Source organism: Callithrix jacchus, chromosome 6 (genome assembly GCF_049354715.1).
Source record: "Callithrix jacchus isolate 240 chromosome 6, calJac240_pri, whole genome shotgun sequence".
In the NCBI taxonomy this organism is placed as follows: Eukaryota; Metazoa; Chordata; class Mammalia; order Primates; family Cebidae; genus Callithrix; species Callithrix jacchus.
In genome coordinates, this window is record NC_133507.1 from 132167131 (window position 1) to 132190060 (window position 22930).

General features: G+C 37.7%; 1 protein-coding gene across 3 annotated transcripts in view; it reads right to left on the bottom strand.

Moving 5' to 3' along the window:
- Positions 1 to 11925, bottom strand: part of LANCL1 (LanC like glutathione S-transferase 1) — a 47393-nt gene extending 35468 nt beyond the window's left edge. The window contains exons 1-3 of one of the 3 annotated variants that reach the window (XM_035305600.3): positions 11816 to 11925; positions 8887 to 8983; positions 5253 to 5370 (exon numbers count right to left, since the gene is read on the bottom strand). In XM_035305600.3, the coding sequence (XP_035161491.1) occupies positions 5253 to 5370; positions 8887 to 8967 (199 nt within the window). In that variant the 5' untranslated portion in view covers positions 8968 to 8983; positions 11816 to 11925. Of the gene's footprint in view, positions 1 to 5252; positions 5371 to 8886; positions 8984 to 9191; positions 9333 to 11815 lie in introns of those variants that run through there. The other 2 variants (XM_002749741.6, XM_008999417.4) reach the window with 2 other exon arrangements.
- Positions 11926 to 22930: the final 11005 nt, after the last annotated feature.

The following is a 22930-nucleotide window of genomic DNA, read 5'->3' on the forward strand; positions in this document are numbered from 1 at the left end:
GTACTTTATGGAACAGACTGTCAATGCTATGGAGTACCTTGTGGAGAAAAAGTGACTCCATCTTGGAAGCTAATCCTCTACGCTGACTTCTGATTAGCCGCAGCCCCGTGAATGCCTCCTCCTGGTTTTTACTTTATTTACTGTCCCTAGTATAAGAAAAAGGAACCTTGGTGCTATTACACAAATTATAGGCTATGACACACATAGTATTCTTGCCTGTTTTGGAGGGTTGCCTTTCCCTATGGTAGGTAAGCCCTGGGTCTCTGGAGTAACAGTGTTGAGATCTTCCAGTCTTGCCACTGCCCAAGACCATGCTCATGCTGTCTCTCTAAGTTCTCCAATAAAGCAGCCTTTACTAACAAACTGGATTTTCTGCTTCCTTCTTTGGTTTTTCAGCTCCTTGAGCATTTGGGGGTTACTTTGCATATGTGACCCTTTAACAGAACAACCCAGATGGAGAGAATGTCATGAAAGTCTCGAAGAATTACACCACTGCAATGCCATCGTTGATACAGTAAAGCCACAAAACCCATCAAGGCTGAAACAACAAATTCCTGCTGGAGAAAACTGGGTCCAGATATTGTGCATGACTTCACAGGCACCAATCCAGGAGATCATGGATATAGCAAAAAAAGTGGGGGATGGGGATGAAGGATTTCAAGATAGGAATCTTGGAGAAATTCAAGAGCTAACAGACACCACACCAGAGGAATTAATAGAAAGTGACTTGATGAAGGTGAGTTCTTGCAAACTAGTGCTAGAGGATGAGGAAGATATAGAAGCAGCAGTGCCAGAAAACAAACTGACATTAGTCTGGCAAAAGGGTTTGATTATTCAATACTGCTTTTAACTTCTTTTCTGACACTTATTCATATGTGCTATGGGCACTGACACCAAAGCAAATGATGGAAGAACTGGCAATGTACAGAGATATTTTTAGAGAAATGAAAAAGCAAAAATATCAGACAGAAATTATGATGTATTTCTGCAAAGTTACAAGTGTTCCTGCCTCTCCTGCCTTTCCTTCCACCTACCTTCACTTCTGCCTCTGCCACCCCTGAGAGCAAGACCAACCCTTTCTTTTCCTCCTCTTCCTCAGCCTACTCAACATGAAGAAAATGAGGATGAAGACCTTTATAATGATCCACTTCCACTCAAGGAATAAATATATTTTCCCTTCCTTAGGATTTTTCTTAATAACATTTTCTTTTTACTACCTTAATTTATTGTAAAAATATAGTACATATTAAACGTAGCACAAAAAATAGATGTTAATCAACTATATATGTTATCAGAAAGACTCCTCAAGAATAAGCTGTTAGTAGTTAAGTTTTGGGGGCGAGAAAAGTTATACAGCAATTTTTGACTGTGTCAGGGGCCTGTGCCCTTAAATCACACATTGTTCAAGAGTCAACTTTATACATATAACACTAAACACACAAGTGTGTCGCCTCTTCACTAGAACCCTTTCACTTTCAATCAACTGAGCAACTGAGACAAATCTAGACATACCATGAATGAGGTATTAAGAGGCTGGGCAGCCCAGTTTTGTAGCTTTCTTTAGAGTCATGAAGTAGAAATAAAGACATGCAATTATGGGGTTTAGTAGGAATTGATGCATGGTACAAATTAGGAACTTTATAATTCTGCAACAGAAAATTAAAGTTTAGGAGAAAGCAGAAAAGAATGGCAAATAACTGTTTAATAAAACTACAAAAACAGTAATGTTTTACAGTATTAAGTTTAGAATCAATCATAGTCCCTTCCAGACTTAAATTACACTTTTCTCTAAGAAAATTATTTATGATTTGGCACTTCTATAATACTTCCTTTCTGCGGTAGGCTTTATGCAAAGACTATTACTTATTGAATTAAAAAAAATTTAAAAGAGTAAAGGTGTTGTTAATCAAAATCCAAATCAATCTCCTTGGAAACGAACAGACAAAATATTGCTTGGCAAATTTCAAAGTATTTTATAGACACTGGTAAATTTATCCTTAGAAAATCTCCCCCAAAGTGAACAGATCTTTTAGCAGACATAAAATGAGGCTTCCTGTGCAAAACACAGGAGTCAACAAAAAAATCATTTTTCTTGTTACATAGAAGTTATAGCAGAGATTACTAGGTCTTATCCCAAAGTTCACTTCCTCTATTAGCAGAACCCGAGCTAAAAGACTGCATTTACCATTCTTCCTTGCTAACAGGAGTGACTATGTGACTATGTTCTAGCCAAAGCAAAGACAGCACAACTGCAATGTTGACTAGGACTTCCATGAGGCTTTTTTAAGAGAGAGAATGCATTAATGCATTCTTCTTTGACTCTTCTTCCAGCAGCCTGAAAAGCTGATGTAATGACTGGATCTACAGCAGCCATCTTGAGCAAGAGGTAGAAGCTAGAGGCTGAAGAATGATAGTCCAGAAAGAAAGGAGCTTGGCTTCCAATTAACATCCTGAAACTACAATATCAGGCCTGGACTGACTGACACTTTCTGGCCTTCTTTTACATGAGAAAAACGCACTATATTATTTAAACCACTATACTTCTGTTTTCTTTTTTGGGGTATAGACAGCTGAACCTAATCCTGTCTCAAATCCTAATTCTATCTAACCAGTGTTAGCTATCAGCCCGTACTTATATTGGGGAATGACATTTAACAAAATAAGATGTTAAAGTTCTAACTAATTGTAATAACCATGCAGTTTTCATGCTGAACAAAGTTAAATAAATATAATGTGTGTTTCCTAAAGAGTATCATTTTTTGAAAGATAACATGGGGCACAAAATAACATAAAAATATACACATAATTATATAAACATTGCTTTGACATACAACACCAAATATTTTTATTGTTTGTGAATGCATTTCTTTTGTAATAAAAGTTCAGTTAGCAATAAATGGTACTTGGTAAGCTATAACATAATAGGAGGAGAAGGTATTAACATCATGATTTTATGGGGTTGAATTAGTTTTAGTTTCTTATACAACTCAGAGTTTTATGATATTCAGATTGAACACTGGCACAGGGCAGCATTTTACTTATCAAAACACTGGAGGAGACAGTCTATTTTATATGGGAATAATGGCTTTTCAACAGTGTTTGATTAGAAGACATTAGGAGCTTTGCCTTGAAAACCATTAGCAAATTTATCTAGAAGATTTTATGCCATATCCTAAAACAACCAGCCACTAAAGACATAGTAAAGTGCTTAGTATGCCAATTTTCCTCAGATGCTTGCCATATAACCTGCTTTCTGGAGTCAGCAATGAGTATCATAGATACCTGAGGATAAAAGGTTGAAGGATATTGGCATTCAAAGGATATGAAGCCAGAAACTCCATACAGCCAAAAAATTAAACAAACTTGCATCTTACTTTGGAGTGAAATTTCTTTGCTATTTCCAAAGTTTTTAACTTTTGGTTTCTCAACTAGCTCTAGCAATTTAAGTGTCTGACTAATGACTCTTCCCAACATTGTCAAACTTAATTCAAATGTGAAATCAATTTCCGTATTTTCCCCCTAAAGCAAAGTATCTCACAATAATGAGTTCACCTGAATGGCCAATTTCAAAGTTTAAGTCATGCTTTTGTAATCAGTGCTAGAATTAACTAACAATCTGTTTCAGTTTTGTTTTTTTTTCCAGGAATAACAAAACAGTAGAAACTCCATACATATTAGAAAAATATCTATAAGTTTGAGCCTTATATATTACTACAATGTGGCAATCAAGAGGAAAACTCAAGACGATTGTGCACTGTGCTTGTCCTGTTTTGTTCAAACTGATATTTTTTAATAAATATTAATGTTCAACATTCACTGATGACATTATCTATCAACCACATCACACCTGGAACACAGTAGCTAATAAATGACAGCTGTTATACCTTCCTTCTCGAAAGAAAATCTTTTCATTTCATTCTTGTGTTAAGCTTCTACAATCTATAAATATCATAATAAAAGGGATGGTCCAACATTATCTAGCCCAGTCTTATTTTTATCAAACATTGACTTTAAAAGTCCCTGAGATTGTATAATTTTACTGATTGAATCTGCCTTCCTTAACCTTGTTAAAAAAAAAAATAGAATCACTTGTCATTATCTGAAATGCTTGGGATAAGTGTTTTGGATTTCAAATTTTGAAATATTTGCCTTATATTTACCAATTGAGCATCCAAAATGTGAACATCTGAAATCCTAAATGCTCAATGAACATTTCCTTTGAGTGTCATATCACAGCTCAAAAAGCTTCAAATTTTGGAGCATTTTGGATTTCAGATGTTCAGATTTGGGATGCTCAACCTGTACTAAAGAGGATGGCTAAACGACTGCTATTAACAACAATACATTTCTCTTATAAAGAAGCTTTCAAACTGCAGTCCATAGATGACCATCTGCAACAGGACCACTGAGGCTTATAAAAGGCTAATGCCTAGGTTCTGTTCAAGTTTTCCAGAATCAGAATCTCTGCTATGAAGCCATTTTAATGATAAATTCCACTGTCTTAAAATCAAATTCAAATTCCTTGAATTGCAAGCTTATTCCTCCTTGCCCACTCTTTAAAGGGAATGGGAAACAGTTTCTAGACTATGCTTTCTTCAAGATTATACAGCTGTCTTTTTGTTTTTCTACATTTGGTAAATTAATTGCAGTTCTTCAACTTTTTTTCTTTGATTTTTCTTTCTCACCTTTTTTGATATCAATGCACTGTTTCTTCCTAAACCTCCTCCAACCTCTCAATGATTGAGACTGGAAATACAGCAAATGCAAACCAACCAGCAATGACCATATAGGAGGATTCGTTCATGGAATGAATACGTAACCTGTATTCCTGTTAAGGGTTAACTTTTAAAAATGATGTTTCTGGACATGTTTTATTCCTGAGATCAACCATCATTGCCTCTCCTTCAGGCATTGTATTTTGAAACTCTTTCCAATTCTTCAGACTGAAATTACATCTCCAAATTAATTATGTAATATTGAAAATCAATTTTTCTCCTCACAAGTATAGCAGCCATCCAAATGTTAGCCATTAATTACTTGAATATGCTTACCATGCCCTAAATTCAGGACACTATTAAAAACCCAGAAAATACTCTGGTTGGGTTGAGAGCACAGCATTCTCCCAGAAGCAATTACTCAAATGCAGATGCAGGAAGCATTTAAGGGTGTAGCATTCAGACAGACAGCTCTTGGAAAAATGCTCTGGCTCTTACGCACAATGCTTACGCCAGCTCACAGTCAGCACTTCATACCTGCCCAGCCAGTGTAACCGGTGCCATCCCGAGGGTCTGCTGATTTCAGGCCTCTCTCCATTTGCTGAAGAAGCTCCCGAATTTTATTGGTCAAGCGTTGTGAGAACTCAGGAGTTAGCTAGATATTAAAGGAAAACAAATATCAAAATAATATGGATCACCCAGTTTGCTGAACTATAAGCTATCAAAGACAGGAAGGGATTTCTTTTCCACTTAGGATATACTTTTCTACCTGGGAGACAGTACAATTTATTATCTATTCTTAAACAACAACAATATCATGTTAACAGATTTTATAAAATACTGTTGAATGTAATGTTTTACATAAAATTTGTAGTTAAATACTGAAACAGAATGCCAAAGATAAACTAGCTCACAGTAATTTTCCACCTAATAGTAACTGCCTATTATTTAAACCAATATTTATTATAATAATAAAGTCATTTTATTAAATTAAGCACAAATCAGATGTTTGCTGATTTCAAGCTACTAGATTTTTAGTATTCAAACTGCAGCAAGGTAAATTACCTAAAGATACATCTAACTGCTCTTGTTATTTTTTTAAAAAATGATTATTTAAAATAATGAAGTAGCATAAGCAAGGCAAAAGAAATTCATGTATATCAAGAGCCTCAAGCAGAATAGAAAGAATATCAAACTTAGCATCATAAACCCACGTCCAGCACAGTGTCTGGCAGAGAATCGGGGCTTCACAACGTTTTTCAATGACTGAGTCTGTCTACATCCTTACCCGCTATTAGCTGAATGATCTTGCTCAACTCATAACTTCATGTTTCAATTACCTACATGAAGTCAGGATAATAACACCAGCCCCACCAATTTCAAAACATACTTTGAGGATTAAATGAGATAGTGCACCACAAGTGTTTCTTATTCAGGGATGTAAATGTTAACATTTTAACTAATTCTTTAGCAGATCAAGGGTCTAGGGCAAGTAATAGTTTAGCTAAGGATTGAAAGTCTACTAAAGCTGGGGCTCTGGGGTTAGTAACACCTATATGAAGGCCCACAGATGCTGTGCAAACAGCGAGGCTCACGCAATCATTATGTTATTCTTCCTAAAGGCAACTGAAAAATAATTTTAAACTTCTGTGTCTTAAAAAAAAGTCACTTTAATGCATCCCTCAATAATTTTAATAACTTGCTGTGATTCTAAGACTTGAATTTCACAAAGCAATAAAATTTTGGAACAATCTGGGAAAATGTTACAAGGGTATATAAACCTTTTATTTCACCGTGTGAGGATGTAGAAATAAACCTAACCACTCACATCAGAATCTCGTTTTTTTAAATGGGATAAAATCTAAACACTGAAAACAGCAAGAAGGCAGTATCAGAATTAACAGCAATAACAGTTTAAAAATACATTAAGATTCACTGCAGAGGAGTATCCTTAATAAGGCAAATTAGACTTTTGACCACATCTGAATTATTTAATCTAAAGCACCACTATGATCTCTTATTTCACACACTTTAGAAGAAACTACATTGTTTGACACATACACTCCCATTATTTAACAGTTTCTGCAAAGAGGTTAAGATTTCAACCAGACTTAAAAATACATTTAGTAGGATAAAACACACTTCAATGTTAACATAAAAGGTCTATAAACCACAACTAAAAAGAAGACTGGATCTACATTGAGAACACATCATCTACTGTAATTTATCACCTTGCCTGGCGTTCAAGAGATCAAGAATACTGAGAATGCCTCAGCCTCACAAAGGGAAGTTACTTTTTGTCTGGCACATTCTGCATTTAATAAAGGCTCTGTGAGAATATAGATTGCCTGTGGTAGACCACCAAATTATTCAAACTCTAGCAATAATTTGAAGTCTCTAAAAGTCCTTTTTTTTTCCTGACAGATGCCAGAAAACAGACTAGTTCCTTACTGAAATCTTGCGTTAACAAATTAAGGAGGACAGATCTCCAGGGTTTGATCCTGTGTTCAACGTTACACAATTTTAGAAGTAGTATGGTACATTTTTTCTAGGATCTGTTCAAAAGCTACGTTAGGTAATAAATTACATTATTACTCTTGGGTCAGGGTTTAAATTTGTAAATTTTTCCCCTTAGAAATAAAAGGTTAAATTCATAAAAAGCATTTACTTTAAAGGCAGCCTAAACAGCTATATTTTATGGAAGGTTTCTGTCATTAGGACACATCCTCAAGCATCTTCTTTGCCAAGTCAGCATGAAGCAGCAAGTCCTCCTCCAGCAAGACAAGACATATACTTCAGCTTGAGAATCTGCACAGCTAGGCAGAATGCAGGCCCAAATGGCCAAACGGAATCCATCTGACCTGAAGATAATTATAAAAAGCTTTGTTTGGGCAGCTTAATACTAGTCTTACAATAATCAGATTGACTCAAACTCCATATACATTTTGGTAGCTTTCTATCCTACTACACCTCTTCATTTCTTTCATCCCTCCTACCTGCATTACTGACCCAAGTTAATCGTGACAAGTGTTTTAAGGAAAAAAACACAATCATCAGAACCATAGATTAACTTGACATGTATGAAATCTGTAAGACCATTATATCACATAAAATGCCTTTTGTGTATGGCTGACAAGTTTCATAGAAATAAACTGGTAAAATATTTAAAGTGTGTGTCCTGTTTCCAACTTAACTCATTCTCATAACTAAGCTTTATTTTTTATTTTTTAGAGACAAGGTCTCTGTCATCCAGGCTGGAGTGCAGTGGCGCAATCATAGCTCACTATGACCTCGAATCTCCTGGACTCCAGCAATTCTCCTGTCTCAGCCTCCCAAGTGGCTGGGACTACAGGCTTTCCATCACACTTGGCTAATTTTAAAAATTTTTTTAGTAGAGACAAAGTCCTGCTATGTTGCACAGGCTGGTCTCAAACTCCTGGCCCCAAGCAATCCTCCTGCCTTGACTTCCCAAAGTGTCAGGATTAATGGTGTGAGCCACTGCACCCAGCCAAAACTAGGTATTCTTAAAAATATCCGTATTCCCTCTTAACAATTATGTTCACCCAAAGAGGCATGAAAAAACACAGGCCCCAGGTTCTTTAATGCATAGTGATTTGTAACATGCTAACCAGTTTAATGTACAAGTTTTTTTTTTTTTTTTTTTTCCAGCTGTGTGCATGTCCTGAGGAGTGACACTGGTACAAAGAACTTCGGGTTTCTTATGTCCCCAAATTATCTTAGCACTAACCACTTAAAGATGTCCTTGCCACACACCAGTTTGCCCTCATCATTGCCTTGACCACACTTGTGTGTAATTATAAAGAAATAACACGGCACAGGTGAATACCGTTTGGATTCCTCTCTTAAGAACCAAACCAAAACACATAAAAAATGCGAATTACATTGTAAACTACGTATTTGCCAATTTTTAAAATTTATACTATTAGTGATTGAGCTTATTTCAATTAATAATGTTAACAATGACATATTCAATATTATGTTAGAGCTCAAACAGTATATATTAACATGTATTTTCAAATAATTTACATTATTTATCGTCGAATCATATATTTTTTTAAAGGGGGATGCTCAACTCTTTTTAGGAAAATGAGCTCCTTTCCGAACACTGTGGGTAGAGGCAGGGATGCAGGCAGACATATCCCAAACTCACCCTCCCAGCAGCATCAAAGTAGCCTTCAGCCAGGGATTTGTTATAATCGGCGTAAGGATTCGGAAAGGCCCTTTGAGCCATGACGCTGGAAGCGAGCCTGCAGAACAGGGGAAAAAGAGAAACTAGGTTCAGAAAGGGGCCTCGGACAAGTTGCGAGGGCGGCGGCCGGCGCCCAGGTATCCCCTTTCTTCCAGCTCCGGGGCCTTCGAGCGGTCTCGGCGGTCCAAGTGGACCTCGGGCCCATTGCGGCCCAGCTGCTAGGGCGTGGAGCCTTCGCGAAAAGGCTGACAGGGCCCTTAACCCACCCGAATGAAAGGGACCCGTTTTGCAACCCCGTTCCCACGCCCGCGATTTGAAGCAAGGGCACTTCCCGCGTCCTGGAGCCCTTCTTGGCCCTGGCCTCTCACCCTGCAGCCCCGGACAATAACAGAAGCGGCTCTTTCACCACCCACTTCCTGCCAGCAAGACCAATCAGAGCCTTCGTCGCTCCCAAGACCCGCCCCCTTCTCGCACACAGTTTGTTAAAGAGACAGGAGTGTAATTTCTAAAGGATAACACGGTATTTTAATTCCTGGGTGTCAGAAGTGAGGCCCTAGAATAACGTTGAGATGTGACCAATATTTCCTACCCTTCTTTTCTTTAATTTTTCTTACTATGAAGAAGTCAAATTTAAGTCCAGGGTCATAAGAAGTAGACATTTTTTTTTTTTTTTTTACTCTGGAGAGGAAAAAGACTGCTTTTAGATTTGAACATGTTGGTATTTCTGCTGTTCGGAATAGATAAAATTGGCGGGGGTGGGGGTATAATGTCTCACCAGGGACTTAACACACTTTTTCCTTCATTTCTTAAAAAAACAAAACACCACCATCGTTATCAACAACAACAAAAACCAGGATATATTGATGAGAGGGTAACATGTCTTATCCCTCAGAGGCACAAACAGGCCGTAAGAATGCCCAAAGGACAAGATATTAAATAGCAATTGAGAACTCTCGGGGAAAACACATGAAAACACAAATTACAGCTCTTCTGCTCATTGGCCTAAGCTGGACTATATTACTGGGTAACGAAACTCTTTAAAAAATACTGAAGACCAAAAAAGCAGGAGATCCAGAACATTCCATTTAAATGTTCAACAGTCCCAGCTATCTGAAACATTTTTCTTCCATTTAGACTTAAATCCCATGTGGTACATATTAGGCCCATTCTATTGCTCAGGGAACTTTGGAGTTCAGTTAAAAAGTCGGCCTCACTCTCTGTTTTTTCTTTCCTCCGTTTTCAGTGAAGGGTCCTAGTTTCAGACCTCCAAATGGAGAAGCTCAATCTCCACCCCTACTCCCTCCCACCTTGGCCTAAAGTTTGTCCTTCTGAGGCTGTCATCCCAAACCTTACTCCCAATGCCTCCCCACACCCGGGTTTGGGGAGGCATTGGGAGTAAGGTTTGGGATGACAGCCTCAGAAGGACAAACATTTAAAATAGTTGCCCTTTTAGGAAACTTAGTTCCTTTCTTTCCCTCATCGAATTCATGAAGATTTAGCAGAGGCCCATAGTGAATCTTAAAATGGATATCCTTTGTGTTTTAAAAGATGGGTGTCTGAAGGAGCAACTCACAAGAGAGAAAAGGAAAAGGAGAGAGATTTTATCAATTATTTTTTCTTTAATGATTAAAGGCTTATTATCCATATATCCCACTCACAGTCTTTAAGCAATTAAATATTACTGTTGTTAAGCAAGGCAGGATGACCTTGTATATTTCGTATATTTTCATAGTATGCCTCTATCTTATTTTATTAATCCTTTCCCCGAATGATGGACATTGTTTCTAACTTCCATACTACAAATAATATTCTTCGAACATATTCTTTTATGAATCTGTGTGAGTATCCCTGAGATATACACCCAGCAGTCAACTGCTGGATCATATGAGATTTTGTGCTTAATTTCCCCAGTATTGTTAGATTGCTTTCCAAAACCACTGGACTAGTTTATATTTCCTCCAACAGTATTGTTTACTCCAAGAGTATTCGCTCCAACATATCAATCGTTTCTATCACTTCCATCTCCTCTCCAACACTTGATATTATCTAGTGCTCTAATTTTTGCCATTCTAATGAATAATATGGAATCTCATTGACGTTTAATCTTTTAGTTCTTCTGTGGCTAATGGTGTTAAACTTTTCTTCAGATACATGTTAGACAATTGGGCTTAACCTGTTCATATCCTTTATGTATTTTTCTGTTAGTTATTGCATTGTTTTCCTGTTGATTTGCGGGACTTTTGTTTCTTTTTTTTGTGTGTGTGTCGGGGGGTATATTCTGTATATCAATCTTTCACTTTAATTATGGCTGATACTTTCTTTAGTCTGTTCTTGTTTTCTAGGATATCGTTTATTGAACCACAATCTCCCATTTTGATGAAGTTAAACTCACCTACTTTTGACACTGTGATTTGAGGATTTAGCTTCATATTCAAAATGTCTTTGTCTACTCACAGACTGCAAAGATGACTTTCTACATTTTATTTTATTAGCTTTTTACCTCTTATATTTAAGTCTTTAATCTATCTGGAGTTTACTTTTGAAGATGATGTGAGGAATGGGTTCAAACTTATTTGGGGAAAGGAAGTAAAATTATTTAAAATTTAAATATAGTCAAAGCATGGGACTTGTAAACACTGAAAGATTTTAATATCTGGAAATAATTCCTTCCCTCCCTCCCTCCCTCCCTCCCTCCCTCCCTTCCTCCCTCCCTCCCTTTCTTTCCCTTTCTTCCTTTCTTTTTTTGTCAGAGAACCAACCCAGAGAATCCCTCCTTGGTTCTGATACAAAAGAAAAGTGCTTAACATTTATTATTTGTATTTGTTTACTCAGGCAGTTGCACAAAGAACCATAGCATGTGGGCTGAAACAACAGAAATTTATTTTCTCACAATTCTGAAGGATAGAAATCTGGGCTCAAGATGTTGGCAGGACTGATTCCATCTGAGGCCTGTCTCCTTGGCTTGTAGATGCCATCTTCTCCTGTCTTCACAAGGTTGTCCCTCAGGCTGTGTTGTTGTGTCCTAATGTCCTCTTCTTATGACATCATCGTAGTGGATTATGACTTCATTTAACCATATCATTTCATTTTTTTTAAATGGAGTCTCACTCTGTCACCAAGGCTGGAGTGCAGTGGTGCAATCTCAGCTCACTGCAACCTCTACCTTCTAGGTTGGAGTGATTCTCCTGCCTCAGCCTCCCGAGTAGCTGGGACTATAGGTGCACACCACCATGTCTGGCTAATTTTTGTATTTTTTAATAAAGACGGGGTTTCACTATGTTGTCCAGGCTGGTCTTGAACTCCTGATCTCAAGTGATCTGCCTGCCTTGGCAAACATTACTTTTCTTTAAAGACTCGTCTCCAACAGCCACGTGCTGAGATACTGAGAGTTAGGACATCACTGTATGAATTTGGGGGTCAACAATTTAACCCCAAAAAGTACCTGTGCTTTCACCTGTGGCTATGGTAGCTGAACACAGCTGTGGCTAACACAGATTTGACAGTTATAATTTTTCAAGGATTATTCTACTTTTGATCAATTTAGGATGATTTTTTTAATGTAATATTTTTTTAAAATCAATAAAGCTGTCTTGTGTGAACTTTCAGGAAATAATCATTGTATTATTGCCTTTAAAGCTGAATACTTCTGGAAATCTAGAAAGATTGATATTAAACAGAGAACACACTATAATCTGAGGGCATTTAGTTCTATTCTCAGACCTTAATTTCAAAATGTTATAATGTGTATTAAGATGAAAGCTAAGTTAGTTGCAAAGAGGCCCCAAACCATAATCTCCAAAATACACAGAAAAGTATTTTTCTTAGTTCAGATTAGCTTTGCTCTATGTGGCCATTCAGGATCACAGATTCCTTCCATCTCTGTTCCTGCCTCCCTCAGTGTGTGAGCCTCTCAGCAAGTTCATGCTGGTCATGGGTGTGTTGGTATTGCAGCTTGTGAGAAGATCAGGCATACCCCGAGGAATGCACAGACCAGAAAGTGGGATTTATTACTTCCCTCTTGTTCCCCTGGCGAGGATTTAGTCACTTGGCCACCTCCAGCTGCCCAGGAGGCTGTGAAATGAAGTTCTCTGCTGAACAACTGTGTGTTCAGCTACAATGAAAGAAGGGGAGGACTGACTTTGGTGGACAGTTAATGTTCTCCAGTACACAATGGCAGTTTTAGTAACTGATGGCACCTGTCTGACAGCAAAGGTACAGCATGCTTAAGTGTCTATGGTGTTTCCCTTGCCTCTGACCTCCTACCAACTATGCTATCTCTGTTTCTCCCTACCTATTCCCTTCATCTTTGTTAGCTGGTGGGTCTTTGGTGTAAAAAATAGATCATGATACTCCATATTTTTTTCCCAGAAACTCCCCACCTGCTTTCAAACACATACAGATGCACACACAGACAGACAGACACATGCACACACAAAATCAGGCAAATGGCTTTTACCTTTTTCACTTTTCTCTCAAGTACTACTTGTCTCTTTTTTTGTTGTTGTTGAGATTACCTTATTTTCTTTTCAGCTCAAAGAAGTTTAAAGCAAGAGTATCTAAGCTTGAGTTTAATATCACCATACTGCTGGTTTAACACCCAGCTGGGACTGTGTAGTACTGAAGCAATTTGCTGTTTCGTTCATAGTAAAGAATTCATGGATTGACAGGAGCAATTGCCAGTGGAGGAAACAAGAACATAAACAGATGTACACTAGGCGCACTATGGAATACTTTTAATTTCCTGGAGACAGTATTTCTTACGGCACTGACAGCCTTTCCTCCCTGCCTTGTCAGGACTGTTATTAGTGTCCTGACAGATTCCTTTCTCTCAACGTACCTGCTGGATGAGAGCTGCTTTTATATGGAACACAGGTGTGCTGGGGTTTCCTTGGGAGATTGAAAAAGATTGTGAGTACAGAAAGTTGGTAAAAGATGTACAAACATTTAAGCTTTTTCCTTTCTACACCTAACACTTGTGATGGGCTCTCTATCAAGCAGTGTTAGTATGTGTCTTTAACGAACAAAAAGAAAAGGAGACTCGCCTCTTTATTGTTGAAAATATCTGCCTATATTGCATTGTTAAAATTATGCAGGTTCCCAGTTCTCAATATGATTGAATTGCATAATGATGAGAGGCATGGAAAGTATCCCCTCCTGGAGGGGTCTTCTCAGAACAATGAATTGTTAATCAGGTGGATTGGTTTTGCTTCCATCCTACGCAACCACACAAAACTCAGCCTTGGAAAGAGATGATATATTACCAAAGCCCTGCATTGTCCCATTCCGACGTGTTCTTTTGGCATATGTGATAGTTCTACACCCTGGCAGGGGAGAGTAGCCAACAGAGAGCTACTCAGGCCTTTGCAGTCCTTCTTTTAAGATTTGGAATTGCCACACAGCTGGTGCTTTTCAATCATTTGAAAGAGAAACTTTAACATTTTCTCACTTGCCTAGTAGCCCTGTTATTTGTGCTTCATTTTTCCATTCTGTTTGCCCTGAGTTCAAGTGTATAGGTGAGTAACTGTAAGTAGATTGTAGTTCATAAGAGGTGGGAGAAGATGCTACTTCAGGGCAATAGAAATTTAGCAGTGGAATTTATAGACCTAGAAGGACACTTCAAGAATCCAGTTGGTTCATCCTGAGATTGCCTTGTGGGATCATCTTAAACTGACCATGCTACTGTCAGCTAGTGGCTATGGCAACAGCCAGGGCTGCAGCTGCAGAGAGGAGAGAAGAGCTGGCTGCTTCTTCTTCTTTTTTTCTTTTCTGCATGTATCTTTATTTTATTATTTTATTTTTTATTATGCTTTAAGTTCTGGGGTACATGTGCAGATCATGCAAGATTGTTACATAGGTCTACACATGCCTTAGTGGTTTACTGTGTCCCTCCACCTGTCATCTACATTGCTTCTTTACCCTCATCCTAACACCCGGGCTGAGCCTCAAAGCCTGGGCCCAGGACTGTTCTTGGAACTGGCTGAGAAAGGGACGATGAAATTCTCAGGACTAATTTCCTGCCTCCTGAGGGACAGAACTTGGCATTCAAGGTGTTACATAAAACATTTATCCCTGGGTAACTCCAAGTTCTGAAGCAGTAATTCTCATACATGGTATAAAGAGCTTGTTTAAAACAGATTCCCAGACTTCAGGAGGTTTGGGTTGAATCTGCATTTTAAAAATCTTCATATGAAACTCTTACAGACCACATAGAATCATTTTATTTTTTTATTTTTATTTTTTTTGAGATGGAGTCTCGCTCTGTCTCCCAGGCTGGAGTGCAGTGGTGCAATATCTGCTCATTGCAACCTATGCCTTCCGGGTTCCAGTGATTCTCCCGCGACAGCATCCTGAGTAGCTGGGATTACAGGCGTGTGCCACCACGCCTGGATAATTTTTTGTATTTTTAGTGGAGATAGGGTTTTACCACATTGGCCAGTCTGGTCTTGAACTCCTGACCTCAAGTGATCTGCCCACCTCAGCCTCCCAAAGTGCTGGGATTACAGGTGTGAGCCACTGTGTCTGGCCTGAATGTTAATCTTAATGCTACTCTCTTGCAGACTATAGACTAGAGTTTGATGTATGCTGGTGAGACAGAGAGAGAGAGAGAAGCAGAGAGAGCGAGCAAGCGCACCACAGTTCTGAATATAAAAGTATAAAAGCCATGGTTCTAAAGGTTAACAGGCTGAAATTCTGTGGGTTATCATGCCCATCAATTTATATTTGTTACATCACAGTCTCTAAAGTATCTCCTAGGCTAATGTTTAAAATATCTTTTCACTGCAGCCTAACCCAATGTGTACTTATAGGTGGTTATTTCACCTAGATACATTCAGAGAAAGAGCATTCATTACTTCTTTAGGCAGTCAGTTGGGGTTTTTCATACCCTCATGTTTGCAGTAGTTTTTTTCTTAGATCTAGACTAAATATTGATCAACCAGAAATGTAATAATATTTTGGGCTGAATAAAGAATAACTAGTCAAGATAAGTCTTTTTAAGTTTTAAGAGTTTAATTTGATCTTCTTCAGGCAGAATAATTCCATTTTATATTCTTTTATCTTGGGTAAGCGCTTTAATAAAGATCTGTACCTTTAAGCCAAGGGATAGGCAAAGTAGTGCTGAGGGTACCAGGAGGCATGCCATCACTTTGCATAAAGACTCATAAACCTTCCAGAGCAGTTAGTGGTGTTGGTGGGAAATCATGAAGGCCAAGAAGGGGAGGTTAGTCCACAGCCACTTCCTAATAACAACAGCTACTGTTTACAAGGCTTTACTGTAGGCTAGGTACTTTAATCAAACTATTTCATCTTTGGAAAGTAGTCTCATGAGTAATACTACTACTCATCCCTCTTTTACAAGTGAGAAAACCGAGACTTACATAGTTATCTCACTGTTCCAAGATCACCACTATCAAGTGAGTGGTGACCTCAGACCTTCTGACTTGATAGCCAATATGCTTAACCATCTGCTGTACCTCTCCTGCCCAGGTAGCTCCAGCCACTGGCATTTCCTCCCTCCCTTCTCCTTGCTTGATATCAGGATTCTCATAGGCTGCCTTGACTATATGGGGCCTCTCATAACTCCTACTCTCCATTATAAATTCCTAATTTATTTTCTCTTCTCCCTCACTCTGAATATTTAAGAGTAGAGTTCAAATAAACTAGTATAGATGTATATGTTGCCAGACAAACCTTTTAGATCCATCTATTAAAATCACAGCATATCTGTTTCCATGTATCTTGTTTATACCCAAGGTTGGCCTTACCGAGGTATATCAGGTTTGGGCCTCTAAAATGTTTCTGAATTATATTTTCTGATTTATTTATTGGTTCTTTTGTTCATTCATTGATCCATTTACTTATTCTTCAAATAGATGTTGCAAAGTGTCTATGGGGCACATATTGTGTTCTAGGTTTTGGGAGTACAAAAATTAAAAATGTGGTTAATGAACTGAAATATCTCACAAATAAGAAATTAAATAAGCAAATAAATGACTGCAATGTATATATAACCATTATGCTTTAAGATACTGAGGGGACCATGGGAACTCATGGTTGGAGAATCACCTTACCTGACCTGAGGCAGTCATGGATGTTTCATGGAAGGTGACATCTGAGTTGAGTTTGGAAGGAAGCATGACAATGAGCCAAGTGAAAGTGATCTGGGGAAACATCCCTGTGGAAGGCTCAACTTGTGCAAAGATTAGTCAGGCAAAGTCACAGCACTTTCACATAAATGTCAGTAGCCCAGCTGCTGTGCAGAGAGGGGGTCAAGGCCCAGAAAGAAAAGAGGTTGCAGAGAGACACTGGTTTTGGAACTTTTTATAAGACATGGCAAGGAGCTTATGGTTTATCCTAAAGACAATAGAAAGCCATGGAGTGATTTCAAAACCAGCCAACTGTCCCATAGAACTGATGTTTATGATTTCTTTTGAATAAACATAGAAATTGACCCTCCTGGTCTTAAAACTTGAGAAAGTTACATTTGTCTTAACTGAGTTCCTTTCTCAGGAACCTACCATCAGGCCTCCCAGATAGTATCAAGGGACTGAAACTTACTAGATCACCACGTCTGGACGATAAGATGTCAGAATGTCAGAATGCTAACCTATCATGAATACCTAACTGACTACCTGCTTTCTTTTGACCAACTGCTCTTCCTTACCTCTCCTTAATTCCTGTTTTTCCACATATGGTTACATTTCTTTTCTGCTATAACCCCCCTAATTTTAGTAGGTGTAGGAGATGGACTTGAGACTGATTTCCCATCTCCTTGGCACCTGATTAAAGCCTATTTCCCTGGCAATACTCATTGTCGCAGTGATTGGCTTTCTGTGTGGCATGCAGCAGGACCTAGACAGAACCCCTAATGTTTCAGTAATGGTTTTTAAAATAGATCCTATGAGACACAATTGACATAAGTAAACAGTATCTAAAGTATGCCATTTGATAAGTTTTGACTTAGGTAAATCACCATCAAAATTGAGACAATGATTATAATTTATCATTCCTAAATTCCCTCATACCGTTTATAGTCCCTCCTTCCTGTCTTTCACTGATAATCTCTGTTTCCTAGCCATGGATGATCACTGATCTGCTGTCTGTCAATATATAATTTCTGCATTTTCTAGAATTTTAAATAAATATAATGTTATAGTATGTAATTCTGACTTTTTTTACTCAGCATATTTTTAGATTTATCTATATTGCAGATATTAATAGTCAATTTCTATTTATCAGTTTTATTTCATTGTATGAATTTTCTTATCAAGACATATTTATCCATTCATCTGTTGATGAACACTTGAGCTGTATCTGGCCATTGGCTGTTACAAATAAAGCTACAAGTAAAATGTTCATGACTTTGTATGGATACGGTCTTTCATTTCTCTTGTGTAGATATTTAGGAGTGTAATGGATGGATGGTATGTTAAGTGTACTTCAAGAAACTAATAAGCTGTTTCACAAAATGATTGTATCATTTTACATTCCCACCAGCAGTTTATGAGATTCCCAGTTTCTCTATATATTTACTTGTCAATGCTTGGTGTGTTCTGTGCTTTTAATTTTAGCATCCTGGTGGATATGCAGTAGTATCTCATTGTGATTTTAACTTTCATGTCCCTAATTACTAATGCTGTTACAATTTTTTAATGCTTCTTTGCCAACCATAAATATATATATATATATACATACATTTGGTAATGTATTTGTTCAAATCTTTAGTCTCTCTTCCCACTCCCAACTTTTAAATTAGGATGTTTGTTTACTTAATATTATTTGTAATAGCTTTGAGGGTTCTTTTTATAAAGGTCATTTATGAGATATATGTAAAAACATTTGCCAGTGTTTTCTCCTTGGCCGTAGCTTGTCTTTTCATTTTCTTAAGTGTCTTTGAAGAGCATCTAATGACTGATCACTAACAGGAGTACACATGTTCAAAACCCTTGCTTTAATCTCAGACCATCTTTTTTTTTTTTTTTTTGAGACAATTTTTTTGCTCTTGTTGCCCAGGCTGGAGTGCAATGGCCCGATCTCGCCTCAATGCAACCTCCACCTCCTGGGTTCAAGCAACTCTCCTGCCTCAGCAGCCTGAGTATCTGAGATTACAGGCATGTGCCACCACACTGGGACCATCTTATGTCCTTATATAATCTTATCATCTTACATCTTATATCCAGAGCTGCCCATAGGATGGGCTGAAGCCTCTTCAAATGCATTGTAGGTCAACTTCTCCTTTGCTCAATCTGCCTTTCTCAAACTCTGCCTCTCCATAGCTTTCATTCCAGAGGGCACTTCACCATAACCTCCGACATGCCAATTTCTACCTCAAGTTTGTTTCCAGGAACCAAGCCTAAAAACAGGACCCGTGGCTGTTTTTGCTTGCTTTGAATTCTTACTCTGTAAATGAATTGTGCTGTCTACATACAGAAAAAATATATACTGAAGCATGTCTTTGTTTATTCCTAGTTACATTTTCTGGAAATGATGTATAATTCAAAAATATTCTTAACCTTCTACATTCTCATTTCCTTAAATTAGCTATTCGTAACTTTCTCAGAAGGATCTACTGAACAACATGTCACTCTTTTGTCCTTTCATATGGCTTCACCTGGAGTGCTCACCCCACCCCGCTTCTTCCTTGCTGGCTTACTGTCACTTCTCTCTGCCCTCTGACCTCAGCCATTTAGATATTCAGCTGGAAGAATTGCTCTCTGTTGTCTTACATCTAGCTAGCACAAATGATAGGTAGACCTTGATATACAACAGATTCAATATGAGCCACCTGAGGTTTGTGGCAGCTCTGTAATTTGTAAATGGAAGTGGCTTACGCAGCTGTCTTGTGGGGTGGAGCACACAGTGGGCTTGTCTGCACATGCATTTGCAAAACACTTTATGTAAGATAGAAAAGCACCAGTAGTGCATGTTAAGGAATGAGGGGTGATGACAATGGTGGAAATTACATAGATCTTTTTCAAGCCATGACTTGACACTGGTATTCTTCCAAAGACTTGATGTTCTTATGTTTAAGATTATTTTAGGAGTTGTTTAGTACATTGTGATGCCTTCGTTTTTTTTTTTTTTTTTTTTAAAAAAAGCTAAATCTGATTTTTCATTTTTTTAGAATTCTTTTCCCCACAGGTTGACTTTTCTCATTCAAGTGTTCGGATAGCAAATTTACCTTTGCACATGTTTGTGCTCCCAGCCATACATATCAATTTGTAAAAAGCCAAATGGAGAACAGTTTAGCATCAGTGAAATGTCAGGAAAATGCCCAGAAGGCACCAACACAATACTAGAGTTTCAAATTTTGAGAATGGAATTAGGCCACTAAATTAGTTTTCTTGCCTGTGTCATGGACCATGGGGATGTGTCCTAGTTCTTTTAAAAAAGGGCATCTAAACCTCTCTCAGTACAACTTACAGGTCTGTGCTGGGGACCTGTGGGAAACCTCTGGATTTGAGACTAATTGAATCTGTATTGAAATGGCCTTTTCCTTTCTTTATTACGTATCTCATTTGCTCTACAGCCTTTTTCTTTGCTTGCTTGCATTATCCTTTTTTTTCTGCAGAAATAATCTATTCTTCAAGGTTAGAAGAAAAATAAAGAGGAAAAATCAGTACTGAATCATACTTTTTGTTAGATCAGGAGTATAATATTCTCTTTTGTGGTGGTGGAAAGAACTCACCTCCTCTGCGTTAGAGGGAAGAAGAGTCAGTTGTCAATGCAAAGCACTATCACAACATCTCCAAAGCCATAGTTTCTATATGAAAAGTGAAGAAGTATGACAACATATGGCTGGGCCCATGATTATCATTCAGACCCATACGGTAAAAGAACTCTGCCTGAATTTCCTCATGACCACGTTTCTTTTCCAGGTTTGACAGACTGTAGTTTTCCACCTGTCTCCTTATTAACATGCTGCCTGTTCCCTCTATCTACTTTCACTGCACCTGCTGTGATAGTGATTGTTTTGTGTATATAGGTACCATTGCCTTCAGAGATTAAGGGCACATTGTGAACAGAAATAAACCAATGGATTTATCAGCGACTGTACAAATTCCACCTATCTTTTGGACAATAACTGAAAGATCTCTCTTGGGAAAGTAATGTTTTTCTTTGGGAATCGTGGGTTAAAAACCTATGTTTATAACGATGCCTATCTCCCCTTCCCGACTCCTTCATTTCTTCTACTTTTGATTTATAATTGTATTTCATAGCCAGAAAAATGCTCAAGAGATTAACTTTTTTACATTACACAGGAAAAACAGTAGAAAAAATTTTAAAGTAGTTTTACTGAGATTTTTCTAGGAAAACTAGAAGCCTTAGTGGGCTTCAGATTCATACTTTTCCTTACTTTTATACAAGGCTTGTAAATTAGGGGTATAACAGATTATTAAGAATTATGAAAATTTATTTATTGGAGACCTTGGTAAGAAAATTGCTTATTTTAACATTTGAAAAATTATTTGGTCTACCTGCACTGCAAATTTATAGATGATGGGAAAGCTTATCTTTAAGGCCTGGATCAGTGCAAATGGCCCTGAAAAAGGAACTCTCGAGTTTAATTTATGTTTCAGAACTGAATAATATATATTGCAGAACTTAAAGGGAAATGAATCTTCTCTCCTATCTCCCAATGGATACTTTTTGTATCTAGGGTCAGTCTGACTTGAGGGGTGAGGTATTTAATTGCTGCTGACCTTGGTTTGAATTTCTGGCTACAGAGCATTTCAGAGGACAGAGCAAATCTTCTCTTATGTGTAGCATAGGTGGCTGGATGCTGGTGCTGCTTCATTCATTGGCACATCCCAGGAATGAATATTTTCCTCCTCACACACTGACTTTACACTAATAGAATGACCTAGACACAAAGATGCTCTAGTTTTATGTGTGAGTTGGAAGGAAACTTTTCTTCCCTTGCACATACACCTGATAGCACTCTGACATTTCTAATTTGGAGGTCATAGGAGTATTTATGTAAATAAATAATATTTAGGGAGCAAAGATGAAAATTTGGTTTAAACCAAAAAATCATAAAATGGGGGACAGAGCTATAAACTAGCTGTGGGACTTTAATCATACTTGCTTTCTTCCACAGTATTATAAGAAAATAAAAAAGGAAGGAAGGAAAGCACGTGGGCAGAAAGAAAAGAAAGGATGGAAGTAAGAAGGAAGGAAGGATGAAGAAAGAAACAAATATATTTCACTTTATACATAGCCTTGCTTCAGTTAGAGAGTGATTCAACTACTCTCAGCCTTCTCTGTGACCACTTAGGAATACCATTTAGAAAAACATTCTTGTAGAGCCAGAGCCTTATTGCTAGTAGTAATATTCTGGAAAATTATGGGAAGATATATATGCATACAGACTTACCTCTGACCTAAAAATTACCTCTAATAGAGACTATAATTGTGTACAATCCCCTTTTTCCTCTTCTGCATAGCCATGGGAGGTTTTTCTATGTAGGCTTATGTGACCTTACTAAGATTGTCTGAAATAATTTTACATCTAGTACATGAATATTACTTAATAAATCCATAAGTATGTACCAAATTATTTCGCTGCAGAATCACAATTTTTTTAAATGATCCATATTAACATCTGAATTTATCCTTCCCCTCCTCTTCTGGTTGTGAAGTTAAGTGCATTGCACCTATAAGGAGTGGAGTCCAGAATACTCATGGAAGTTTGTGAGGAGATAGTGAAGGACATTTATTAGTCTAGTTAATGGTGATAGTATACATCCAAAGTGGAAGTAAAAGAGAGGCTTTCTTAACTCAATGGTGAGTCATGGCTATAGGTAACAAAAGGTGGATTTCTTGGGAAATGGAAAATGCAATTGTTAAATTTTTGTACCATCAAACTGGCATCTAAAATATAAGCCCCGTGATACACATGTACACAATGAAATCATTGGTCTGTTAATGTAATTCTTGAAAATCTCAGTTTATACTTTTTGTGTGTAAGCTAATATTATCCACAGAATCCTAGGTTGAGAGTCTA